Genomic DNA, 12,727 nt, shown 5'->3' on the forward strand with positions numbered 1-12,727 from the left:
GTGTCTCATTGCAATGGTGGAAGATCCAGAAGAGAGAGAAGGGGCAAATGTGTCTCCCCTAATCCTTTCTAAAACAAAACAAAACACTTGACCATCTAATCATTCAGCAGCAAATATGCACATAAAGAAAACACACAGACAAGTACGCTGCTGCATGGGCACACACAAACAAATCAGCACAGCTCTATGGTTTACTCCTTGTCCTGTACTCCTACTATACTCTGCAGGAAGCCAAAGCAGCAGCATCATACAGAGGACTAGCCTCTTTCTGAATCTAAAGCATCAGTGCCAACCTTGCAACAGTGATTCCTGCAAATAGCTGGTCTCCCATCGACCTTAGCTGAGCCCAGTGTCCACTCTGCTTCCCTCTCGCTATAACCTCCTCTATCTACAAGTGGGGGGGGGGCGGGAGCAGGGAGGAGAAAGAGTTGGGCTCCAGAACACAATAGTGGCTTAATGTTTCTGGCTTCAGTCTGAGCTACTAGTTGGGAACTGAGTCAGGTAGATAAAGAGAGAAGGCATGGTGTGGGGAAAGTTGATAGAGAAAAGTTTTTTCTCCCTCTGTCCTAAAATGAGAATTCATGGACACTCAATGAAGCTGAATGTTGCAAAATTCAGAACAGGTAAAGAAAAGCCCTTCTTCATGTAGTGCACAGTTAAACGATGGAACAGGAGGCAGTGATGGCCACCAACTTGGATGGCTTTAAAAGAAGATTGGACAAATTCATGAAGGGGAAGGCTATCGATGGCTACTAGGCACGACAGCCATGCTCTGCCTCCACGGTCAGAGGCAGAAATGCATTTGAATACCAGTTGCTGGAAATCGCAGGAGGGGAAAGTTCTCTTGTGCTCAAATCCTGCTTGGGGGTTCCCCACTGGGCCATCTGGTTGGCCACTGTGAGAATAGGATGCTGACCTAGATGGGCCATTGGTCTGGTCCAGCAGGCTCTTTTTAGGTTGCTCTGCAGAGTTCCCTTGTGCTCAGATCCTGCATGTGGGCTTCTTACAGGCATCTGGTAGGCCACTGGGAGAACAGGATTTAGGATTAACAGAAGTGAAACCCACACCTACACAGGGCTGTTTGCCTGCCAGTCACATCTGGCCTCAGCCTGGCCTCAGTTTCTCCCTTCCTTTTTCATCTTCTTCACTTTCAACACTGACAATGTAAGCTCCTGGGGACAGGGTCTCGTCTTTTAAAAAAAAATAATAATCACGAGAGTTGGAAAGGCAGCATCCCCAGCAGTGTAGGGCATAGGAACATAAGAAAAGCCCTGCCGAATCAGACCATTAGCCCACCTAGTCTAGAATCAGGTTCTCGTAGTAGCTGACTAGACTGCCTGTGGGAAGCCCGCAAAGCAGAACCCAAGCGCAGGAGCCCCCTCCCCTCCTGCAGTTTCCAGCAGCAACAGCATCTGCTTAAATACCTTAAATGCTTTGCTATATCAGGTGCCTTCCTTCTTCCTCATACAAAGGGAAAAAGCAGCCAGGAGGGTTTTAAGACACCGCAAAAAGATCATTGGCTCAGGTCAAGCAAAGAAATGAAAGTGAAATTGAGGTTACAGGTTCCTCTGGAAACAGGTTTTCTCCTCTCGATCAAGCAACCCACAGAGCCCCAGGCCTCCTGGAACCTGACATGTGGAGCACTGATCTGAAGTGTATTTATACATACAGAACTTGAAATCTTCTTTCTCAGAGTTTATTTAATCCCAAGGAAATATCGCTGCTTGAACTCCTGTTCACAGCTCTTTCAGTATTCGCCCTTTGGCCAGAACATATATATTGGGGTAGAGTGGGGTAGGACACCCTGGCCATGAATCTAGGTATAAAATCTCCTAACCCCAAAGGCAAGGATGAAGTGGAAGGTTTGGTGTTCCTGTTAAAGCAGCTGAGTGGGAGAGAAATGAGTTTGACTTGCAAGCCGCTGCGACAGCCTCATGGAGACAGATAGGAACATAGGAAGCTGCCTTTATACTGAGTTGGAGCACTGGTCCATCTGGCTCAGTATTGCCTACATTGGCTGGCAGCAGCTCTCCAGGGTTTCAGGCAGGGTTCTCTACCAACCCTACCTAGAGATGCTGCCTCCAGGGATTGAACCTGGGACCTTCTGCATGCAAAGCCAATGCTCCACCACTGAACCTATGGGGAACGGGGGAGCACTGTGCTTTTGCGTACTTCTTGTTCAACCTGAAAACATCCCAGTGGACTGGGCCCCTGTGGTGACGGTGCAATGCTGTTTAGATTTCCCACCTCAAGTTATCAAAACATTTCAGACCGCCCTCTCTTAAAGGCTCTCTGGATACTGCTGGACTGCAACTCCCACCATCCTTCCCAATCACAGGCCACGCTGGCCAGGGATGATGGGAGATGGAGTCCAACAGCACCTGAGGAGTCCCAGGCTCCCCACCCCTGTAGCAAAATGTTGTAGTGCTTGTGTTAACCTTTGGGTTCTTTGCCCCTTTGCAGAGTTCCTAGTGTAAGAGGGACCTGCTGGATCCGGCCACTAGCTCATTTAGTCCAGCATCTTGTTCTCACAGTGGCCAACCAGATGCCCCAAAGGGGAGCCTGCAAACAAGACCTGAGCACCATAAGAATGTAAGGAGAGCCTGCTGGATCAGGCCAATGGCCCATCTTGTCCAGGACAAAATGCCTGTGGGAAACCCGCAAGCAGGACCCAAGCACAAGAGAACTCAGGTCCCCCTGTCATTTTCATGCCTTAAAAGAAGAAGAAGAAGAGTTTGGATTTGATATCCCGCCTTTCACTCCCCTTCAGGAGTCTCAAAGCGGCTCACATTCTCCTTTCCCTTCCTCCCCCACAACAAACCCTCTGTGAGGTGAGTGGGGCTGAGAGACTTCAGAGAAGTGTGACTGGCCCAAGGAAAAACTTTTACCCAAATCCCTAAATGCAGATTGGCTGCCTCTGCCAATCACCAGAGACAGAGTTCTGGGCTCGATGGGTCTTTGGCTGTTCTCATCTCTAAATTGCTTAGACCCTTTCTCTGTTCCACCCAGGCAACAGATGCCACCAGCATGGGGGGCAGGGAAGATCAATATTTGGGGGGGAGGGGAAGAACTTAGAGAAAAAGTAAAAGTTGGCAAAGCATTACATACATACATACATACATACATACATACATACATACATCAAGCAAGCAAGCAAGCAAGCAAGCAAGCAAGCAAGCATTATCTGACACTATGTTTGCTATGCTGGTGTTCTCCAGATATCCTGGACTACAACTTCCATCACATTGGCTGGTCCTGATGGGGGTTGTAGTATAAAATGGCTGTGCTGGCTAGGGATGATGGGAGTTGAAGTTTAGTTTTTCCATTTATATCCCGCCTTTCCTCCAAATAGCTCAAGGTGCTACACATAGTTCTCCTCCACCCCATTTTATCCTCAAAACTACTCTGTGAGGCAGGTTAAGCTAGGAGGCAGTGAATGGCCCAAGGCTGCCAGGTGAGTTTCATGGCTGAGTGGGGTTTTGAACCCCGGTCTCTCCCAGCTCCTAGTCCAACACATATCAAGAAGGCACCAGTTTGGCTCACAGAAACACAGAAAGATGCCTTATCCTGAGTCAGGCCATAGGTCTGTCGAGCTCAGCATTGTCTTCTCTGACAGGCAGCAGCTCTCCAGGGTATCCGCCAGGGCTCTCTCTTAGCAGACTGCCCTAAACAAAGAGATCCACTTCTGCCACAACATCCCAAGAGAACAAAGGACAGACAGATCAATTCAGCTGCTGGCAATCTCGACACAGGAATAAGATGGCGCAAGGCGGCTCCCCCTTCCCCTGTCCCCCCCTCACTCCCCCTTTCACCCTGCCTGAGTGCACATGGCTACCCTCTTCCTCTGATCTCCACAAACAATAACAATGGGGGAAAGAGGCCGGAATTTGCAGGGCCTATAATGAATTTGTGGATTATTATTGACTAAAGGACATGGCAGCTGTTTGGGGAGGGGTCCTCGGAAGATGGCCGCATTCCAAAGGCCTGGCTCATTCATTCCTGGAGAAGCTCAAAATAATTGGGGAGAGGGAGAGAGGACTGACAACATGGGACTTGTTTTGAGTTAATGCCAGGATCACTCATCCTGCTAAGTACTCTGTAGAGAAAGCCCCCACACCCAGCAAATTCAGGGCCCCCTGCTACAGGATTAACCATCAGGGGTTTTATTCCCCCTGATGAGAAAGGTGTGTCTAATTTTGGCTACCAAATACGTAACAGGGTAGTGGCAAACTTACACCTTCTCCAATATAACACTCAGATAAAATTCTCTCTGCCGAGAATTTTAAAAATTGTGCGGAAGACAGTGTCTGCGGCAAACTGTGTGTGTATTTGTGGAGCAAAAGACACGGCATGAAGGATGGAGAGATATTTGAATGTTGCCCTGAACCAAGGCTTTTAATCCTGTATTAGCACATAAAATGAGAGTACTGACCATGTGTAAGGCATAATTTGCAGACTTGCTCAGCCTGGGGCCTGCTTTCAATGTCAGGGATCAGCAAAAGCAGAGAAAGGCACTCTGCATATGCTCAGGGCTATTTTAATTTTTATTATCCCAACAGAGACAGGAGGTGACCCTGAACATGTGCAGAATGTGTTGTTTCCCATTGTGTAATGACTGAACATGCTCCTGAGCATATGCAGAATGCCTTCCCAGGTGTGCAACCACATCCAGGTAGGTCAAGAAATGCAACATCCATACAGGACTGAGCGCCAGCCTCTTCCTCTAGAAATTAAGCACCAGTGAAAAAAACACTGGGATTACATGTGGGAGACCTGAGTTCATGAAGCCAGTCACCTCAGTTGCCTTTCCATTACAAAATAGCTTACCTCCAGGGGGAAATCTTAAGGACAAAACAGGGGGGTGGTTTTCTTTGTAGGTTGCCTTAGGTAGGCTTTTGGCTCTTTTCAAACTGCAAGGCCCCATTCACACATGCAGGTTTGTTTGCATGTGTGAATGAGTTTGTGGTAGAACAAATACCAGGCAGGCAGAATTCCTTCTGCCTCAACCCCAAATCCCTTGCTCTTTCCCACAGAAGTGGCTTCACAGACACTCAGCCGGGTGTCATCATGCCATCAAATGCTGAGTAATGGAGAGAGGCACATGAACAGGGGGATTTTAACTCCTCAGGTTAACACAGCATATTCAAAACCCTAGTCTTTTGGGGCATGGGGAGCGATTATTCTTCCCCCCTGCCTGCAAAACCTCAAGTTTCCGCTGGAACATCTGCCTTATTATCGCCTGCCTCGTTTGGCACCCAAGAGGGACTTGGGGCTTTGTTGGCAGTGCTGCCCAATACAGCTGCCAACTGCAGAGGGCCTGGCTGGCGCCTCGCCAGCCTGACGGAAACCTCTGCCTCTCCCCACCCGCTCCCCTTTCTCGCAGCACCAGCTGGGGCCCCGGGAGCCTCCCACCAGGCGAGGACGGAAACCGGGCTGCTTTCGAGATACTGAGAGCTATTGCATCATGCAAGGCCTCCTCGTTTCACAAGATGCTGGAGGAGAAGGGGGAGGGAGTAGGCCGCTGCTCTTTATATTTGTAAAATGAGAGGGGCTGGGGTGGAAGTCATGGCCTTCCACAATGGAAGGTAATTTACCATTGCCCTACATGAATAGGGGCAGGCTGTGGCTGGAACCCAGCACATGCTCAGGGGCACTCTGCTTATCACTGTAGCTTCATTACAGTTCTCAGCTGTGCCTTGGCACCGAAAGGAGCGCCCCTGCCCCTTCTCATGCCAAACAATAGGGGCACAACAGAGAACAGAGCCAAGCCCTCTTCTTCGGGAGAGGACTCCCCCCAAAAGTTTACCCATCTCTTCTCCTCCCCCACCCCGCAAAAAAACCCTAGTGGAACCAAAAAAGTTAGCAGGTATACCAATGAGTCATCTATCCCAACCCCCTCTGTCCCAAGAAAGGATGTATTTTACCTAAAACATCCATTTCTTAAGACGCTCACTCGAGTGTTAATTTAAAAGCTTTAGATAGGGCTCAATCTATATCTGCCATGGCATTTGTTCCTTCCATCCTCTGTGAAACTCCCTGACTCTTGATATATGCTAACAACTAAGCAAATGCACAGCAAGACCTTGAGCACTATGTTGCTACAAAAGTTTACTCAGAAGGAACGTCCCCCTGACTTCAATAGGACCTACTCCCTAATATTTGTGGCTTGGGGCTGCTGTACAATAGTGCAAGTTTTTGAGGTTTCAGTTATATTCCTGCTATGGGCTCAAGTGGCCTTGCTCAAGTCACATTTCCTCTCAACCTTGGTCCCCCATCTGTAAAATGGAAATATGTCACAGGGTGTTTGTGAGAACAAATGCAGTGCATTTGCAAGTTAAAAGTGCTATTAGCTATACATTTATATAAATTAAAAATCAACAGGGTTGGGTTTGGGTCATCCTGATGTATAAGCAACTTCATGCATTGCAGGGGTTAGACTAGATGGCCCTTGGGGTGCCTTTCAAGTCTACAACTGTAAGATTCTATCCCGCCCCCCTGTTGGCAAATACACTGCTTAGTTTTAACCAACCCACTAACACCAGCCTCAAGTATTTAGGCGTGCTCCATATTTACTAAACACATTAATTTGTGGCTGTTTATCCTCAAGCCATGTTAACATTCGCTTAAAAGGGGGGGGAACTCTGAGGAGGAAAATAGAAGTTTTAAGAAGGAGCAGCTATTTTAAGCTCGGCGGTTCATATTTTGTTTTGAAATAGCTACAAAAATCCGTGCCTGTTATAGACATTCTTCCATCACGCAAAGGCCAATAAATAAATCTCCCCATAAGGGCAGCTGGAGCATAAAAGGTCCCCACCCCCCACCCTCTCTCTGCCTAATGCTGGGGAACTGAAGGGGTTAATGGTGGGAGGAAGCAGTAAACAGAGGCTGTTCCCTTTTCTTGGCTGTTTCATTTCACAAGGTTACTCCAAGGCTTTACTTTTGAACTTTTTTTTTAAAGAATCCACACTGTTAGGTCGCCCTCTTCTAGAGAAGCAGAGAGTCGTCCCCTCCACTCTCCCCAAGTCAGCTTTAAATTAGCTCTTGATTATATTTTGTTTTGACATGGGGGGTTGGAAAATGGACGGACATAAGTAGATCAATTTCAGGCAAAGAAAAAGGCAACCTAACAGGGGTGCTCACACCATCAGCACCCCAAAGCAAAAGGGATCTCAAGCCACAATGTGTTAAAAGTCTGCCCAGAAAGAGGGGTCCAGTTACCCAAACTTTCTGAATTGTGGTACCACAACCTGAATTTTGCAACCTGAGCAGAAGCACAAGGTCCAATATACAAAACTCAAAAGAGTTCTGCGCTAAACAGAGACACCTTGGAGAATGGCACGTGCTGTGGCCCTTTTGTGGAGCCCATCTTGGGCTGGAGGACCTCCATCACCACGTGGCCTTGGTGTAGAGAGCCCTCCTTTCCCAACTGGCCCTGTTGGGTTAAAAGCCGCCCCCCTCCAATATCCCATTGTCTTGCCACACACAAAGGAACAGTAGCAAAAGCCAGGCAAAGGCTGAGCAGCCAGGGAGGCACAGAAGCGGAGGTGAGAGTCAGCTAGAAAACATGGTCCAACTTTTGCTCCCTGGATGCAGGAATCAGCACAGGGGAAACCACAGAAGGAAGGTTCAAGCAATGTAAGAAAAATAATGGTGAGGAAGGGAGGGGGATCCCCAATGAAAATGACCCAAGGGCAGGGGAGGAGAGAGATGCAAATACCCATTCAGAAGTCTGGGAATGAAATTTCTACATATCTGGGACACACAGCAGAGCTGTTCTGTGCCCCTTTCATGTGGCATCGACAGAGAAACTTGATTGCTCACCCGTTGAAGAATAATAGGACATCTGGCAAGGCGAGATCTGGGAGGGGGAAACGGGGTGTGGGAGGGAGGGTGCATTTTGTTTTAAAAGAGTAAAATAAAATTGAGGGTTTCCTTCAGGGCCACAAGTCGAAACAAGCTTGCCAAAACGCACATGCAGGGTCAGGAAAGCAGATCGAGAATATTTGGCATTTGGCTGAGATCCTTGGCGAGAATATTTATTTGCAAGTCAGTGAAAGGCAAATGTGTTCAAGGGTTGAGCTTGTGGGGGTCGCTAATTTCACTGAGCCTGGAAACTTTTACAAATCAAACCAAATCTGATTAAGAGTCGTACATGTGTGTGTGTTGTTTCTCTCAAACAAACAAACAATTTCAATGTTTAAAACATAGAATAACTTCTGAATCTCAGACAGAAGCTTCCCCTCCCAAAAAAGAAACCAACAACATCAACGTACAAAGACACTTCTAAGGGCAAAAAGAGGTTACAAAGAGCAGGCTGCTAATGTCCCAAGATCATGCCCCCACCCCAATATTTCTAAAGCCTTCTCCATTGAAAAGATCATATGCCTGTCCCACAAATGTGTCTCCACCCCCACCCCATCATGCCACAATAGTCCAGCTGCTCTCAAAGGCACCCCAGAACCTTCGCTCCTCTTTCCAGAAGGTCACCCCAACACATCCAGTCCCCCACTAGACACACAGACGCTAGACAAGGCAATGTGAAATGTCCCTCCATCACCCCCAAACTTCAAGAGCTGAGCAGGGACAAACCTTCAAGGCGATCTCCTTCGCACGATCACTTCTCGATCTGGCCAACGACTCTATCCGAGACATAATCCAAGACTGAGGCCAAACGACCCCCCAATCAATCCCCGACTGGGTCTCCCGTTAGGTGAATTGCTGGGGGCGTTTTGGGCATGAAAAGTAAAGGGGGTTGGGGTGGGGAATCAGAACCAAAAAAGGACCAGCACAAGGGATGAATGGATGGATGAGGCTCTCTCCGGAGGACAAAAAGAAGGAGAGAGGCAGGCAGACGGACCAACGCTTCAGGCTTGCTCAGCTCGGCACATCCAACTCAGAGCAGGAAGTTAACTGGCTAAGCTCGCTCAAAACTGTACTCTGTCTGGGCTGTTCAAACTGCATCGCTCCTCCTCTCTCTTGAAAGAGGAGATGGAGGGGGAGGAGGGGACACTCGCTGGTGGCTTGGAACAAACAAGAGAGATGTGAGCACCACAGCCAGCAGCTCTGATCCTGAAGAACAGCAGCCTGCAGTGGCAGGAGGGTCCTCAGAGGTCTGTGGCACAGAGCTGGGTGGTCCCCGTGTCCAGGACCGTGCGATGCGCTCAGGTTTTCAAACCCTTTTGCCCAGGATGCTCACAACCTCTGGAGCCACACATGGATCACTCAAGTGGCACAGACCCTGCAAGGGTACTGGACTCCTTACCATCTGGAGACGGGGAGAGAGATGGAGCTCCTCCCAAGAATCTCAAGCATTGGGGTGATCTGGACGCAATGCCTCATGTCAGTCAGCCGTGTGAAAGGGTTGAAAGTAGCAACTGGAGAGGTCGCGCCTATTCCCAGTGCGGTGCTACAAGGTTTTTCCACACACCTGTCACAGGCACATAATAGCCACAATAGGGTAACAATTTAGCAATCAAGTATGCAAGAAGAGTCTGGCTTCCAGATAAGGCTAAAGGATCATCTAGTCCAGCATCCTGTTGTCCCAGTGGCCAGCCAAGATATCCCTGTGGGAAGCCCACAAACAGGATCCGAGCACAGAAGCTTGTGATTCCCCGGCAAGCAGCCTACAGAAAAGCATACTGCCACTGACAGTGGAGGGAGCATATAGCCATCATGGCTAGTAGCCTTGTGCATTTTGAACTTATCTTTGCACCTTTTAAGCTGGCCAGGTTGGTGGTCATTGCTTCATCCTATGATATCAGAGCACAATCCTATACACATCTACTCAGCCTTCTGTCCCTGCTCCTGCCAGCGATCGAAACTCACTAGGTACTAGGTGCATTTTGCACCAGGCTATTGGTCACTTGTGACCTGTGTGCCAGGTGGCACCTGACATCTCCACCATCTGGCTAGCTGGCACATAGAAGTGCTTTTTTGCTGCCACGCTAGGATGTGAGTCACCTGGCTCCCACCACAGCACTTCAGCAAAAGAGCAGTCTTCTTCTGCTGCGAGCCAGATGATTCGCATAGCAGCGCAGCAGCAGAAAAGTTTTTCACTGGTGTGTGGTATGATTTCATTTTGAAACTGGCATAGCTGAGACCTAATGTGGAATTGAACCTAAATGTTTAGCAGTATTTCTTCTCTCTTGTCCTGTTCAGTTCTGATGCAGACATTAACTTGAAATGATTTAACAACTGGCTCAGTTACTTTGAACTTATTCAGATACATATTGTGCAGATTGATGTCATCAACTTTTATTCTTGCGGAGTAACTCTGGTTGGAGTGAATATAATGTTGAATATTTAACTAGAGACCTATTTAAAACATGGTGATGGATCCAAAGGACACTGCTTCTTCCTCCATGTCACTCCACTGAACAGGTTTTGCTGAAGCCTGAGAACTTGCAGTTGGAAGGGGAAATTGTAGAAGACCACATAATTGCTTAGGTGCATGCCTGGGGATCATTGGATCTTCACTGCTTTCACACACTAATGCCACATCCTGTGTAGAAATCTATCAGTTATATTTTATCTGCACAATCAGAATGAATTTCAGGAACCAAGGGGCTTTTTTGTGCAGCAGGAGCGGTGAACGTTATTGTTAATTGTTGTAGTTTGTCTTCACTTACCCCACCACACTGCCCTGCTCACAGTTGTGAAGAATATTCTTACATTATGAATGGTCCATGTCACCATTAAGAAAAATAGGTAGGAATGGGCCAATATATATGTGGACTGTCCCTGGATCAAGTGACATTTCTACTTTAAGTTCTCAAAGTTCTTAATCTAGCTCAAGGCAGAGGCTGACTTTGCCACTTCAGGGGTGTGTAGGTGTGTGTCCAGCTGAGCACCCCACGTCTGAAAGAGGAAACATTCCTTCATTTAAGTTTGGGGTTGTCTTTTCCCCTTCTGTGGCCCTAGCCATATTCCACCTTGGAGCACAACTAAGAGTGACCTTCAAAGGTGGGGAGAGAGAAGCTGGGGCACTCCATATTAAGGGAAGGGCTGCAGCTCAGTATTAGAGCATCTGCCTTGAATGCCGAAGGTTGAATCTCCAGATACGGCTGTGAGAAAACCCTTCTTCAAATGCCAGCTGTCTACCAGCCAGTTGTAGACAATACTGAGCTAGATGGGCCAATGGTCTGGCTCATTATAATGTGGCTGACCCAAGGAGCTTGCAGTTTAAAAGTGGACCACGGAGAAGGCAACAAGATGGATGCAAGGCCTTTGGCTGACCCATTTGTGCAAAAGATTGATTGCCACAGTTAAAGGTAACAAACCCAGATTTCCATGTTAATTTTTATTCAGAGCTGCTTGCCGTTTCACAAATTATTTCCCCACCTGACCCCGCCCCCATCCCGTGTTAATCATCCCCCTCTGAACTGCTCAACACGTTTTTTCAGGAGCAAAATGCCTGGGTGTTTTGGGGGGCTTCATCTGAGCTAGGCCTCAATCCCAGAACATAGCTTCAAGGAAAACAGTCCTAGAACACGTGAAGTGACACAAGAGTGCCTCCAATACGAGCCGAGAGTGCCATTCTCCCCACCCCTCCCGGCCATCTGAGATTAGGGGTCAAACTGCAGGAAGACGACAACATCATAAACTTTTAGAAATTCATCTCTCTCCCTCCCCTTATTCCCATTTTTTTTTCTGAGTCTCCTCCAGTCTCAAGCCCCCACTTGGCCTCACTGTGTTGGGGAGGGGTTAGGACAGCAACTTACTCAATAATGGTTGGGGCACAAAGCCTCTTGGCTAGCTTGGCAGCTGCTGGAGTAAAGGACTGGCTCTTCTCTGCCTGCCACACCAACTGGACATCCAGCTTTGACTGACCCGGTAGGACGAAAACAAAATGACTCTCTGGCTGAGGCTGCAGAGCCCACCCCTGCCTCAGGGCATTTGACTGCGACTCACAAGGGGGGAATTTCCTTTTCCTTGACCTTCCGGGCTATTCATTAACTGAGGTCGACTGGGTCCCAGCAGCAGCTTCAGCAAAGCTTCCAAACCCTGCATTTTGTTAGGTCGCCCTGTCTCTCTCTCACACCCACACACAACAAGCATGTGCACAGGATTGTTTCAAATTACTTTCCTACAAGGAGCTCAAGGGGCATCCATGGCTCTCCCTCTCCTCATTTTAGCCTCAGATAGGCTGAGAGAGAGAGAGAGAGACTGATCCAAGGTGGAATAGAAAAAGGTGGGATATAAATGCAATAAATTAACAACAACAACAAAAATCCTAGTGATAAAATTGACCCATAGGTGTGGGATAGGGTGTTAAGTTCATTGGAGCACAAAAAGGCATATACTGTACTTTTGGTGGACTCAATATTAATGGGGTGGGGGGAGAACACAGTTCACCGCCTTGAGCTCCTTGAAAGAAAGGTGAGATATAAAGGCAATAACAAGCAAACAGCACTCCCTCTATAGAAGTGAAGCTGTGAGCAAGTTTTACCACTTCCTGGATTTTACAGTCAAAGAACTGCCATGGGTCAGCTTTTGCATGTGACTGGCCGGCAACCCACTATGGAGAGATCAGGGCCTGGCCTACAAACCAGCAGGGTCTGCGGGCCTCACAACCCACCCCCCACCCAAGACTTTGCTGGCCCAGAACACATCTGTCAATCTGATCATGGGCCATCATAAAGGCTTGGCTGGTCACGTTGTTCCACCCTTGCCATATGTCTCAGGGCAGCAGCTCTGATACAAACAGCCTCCAGATCCACACCACACG

The 12,727-nt window shown here is 48.2% G+C and overlaps 1 protein-coding gene across 12 annotated transcripts in view; it reads right to left on the minus strand.

Moving 5' to 3' along the window:
- Positions 1-12,727, minus strand: part of ARHGEF2 (Rho/Rac guanine nucleotide exchange factor 2) — a 113,583-nt gene that overhangs the window by 44,619 nt on the left and 56,237 nt on the right. Inside the window, exon 1 of one of the 12 annotated variants that reach the window (XM_083478086.1) lies at positions 11,721-11,845. The exons of 8 other annotated variants lie outside the window; for them this stretch is intronic. Coding sequence is in view for 2 of the 4 variants with exons in the window: in XM_083478094.1 (XP_083334220.1) it covers positions 8,590-8,652 (63 nt within the window). In the remaining 2 variants the exon portion in view is untranslated. Of the gene's footprint in view, positions 1-8,589; positions 8,934-11,720; positions 11,846-12,727 lie in introns of those variants that run through there. 3 more of the 12 variants (XM_083478085.1, XM_083478094.1, XM_083478083.1) reach the window with 3 other exon arrangements.

The sequence above is a fragment of the Podarcis liolepis genome, assembly GCF_965112155.1.
Source record: "Podarcis liolepis genome assembly, chromosome: 15".
Lineage (NCBI taxonomy): Eukaryota > Metazoa > Chordata > Lepidosauria > Squamata > Lacertidae > Podarcis > Podarcis liolepis.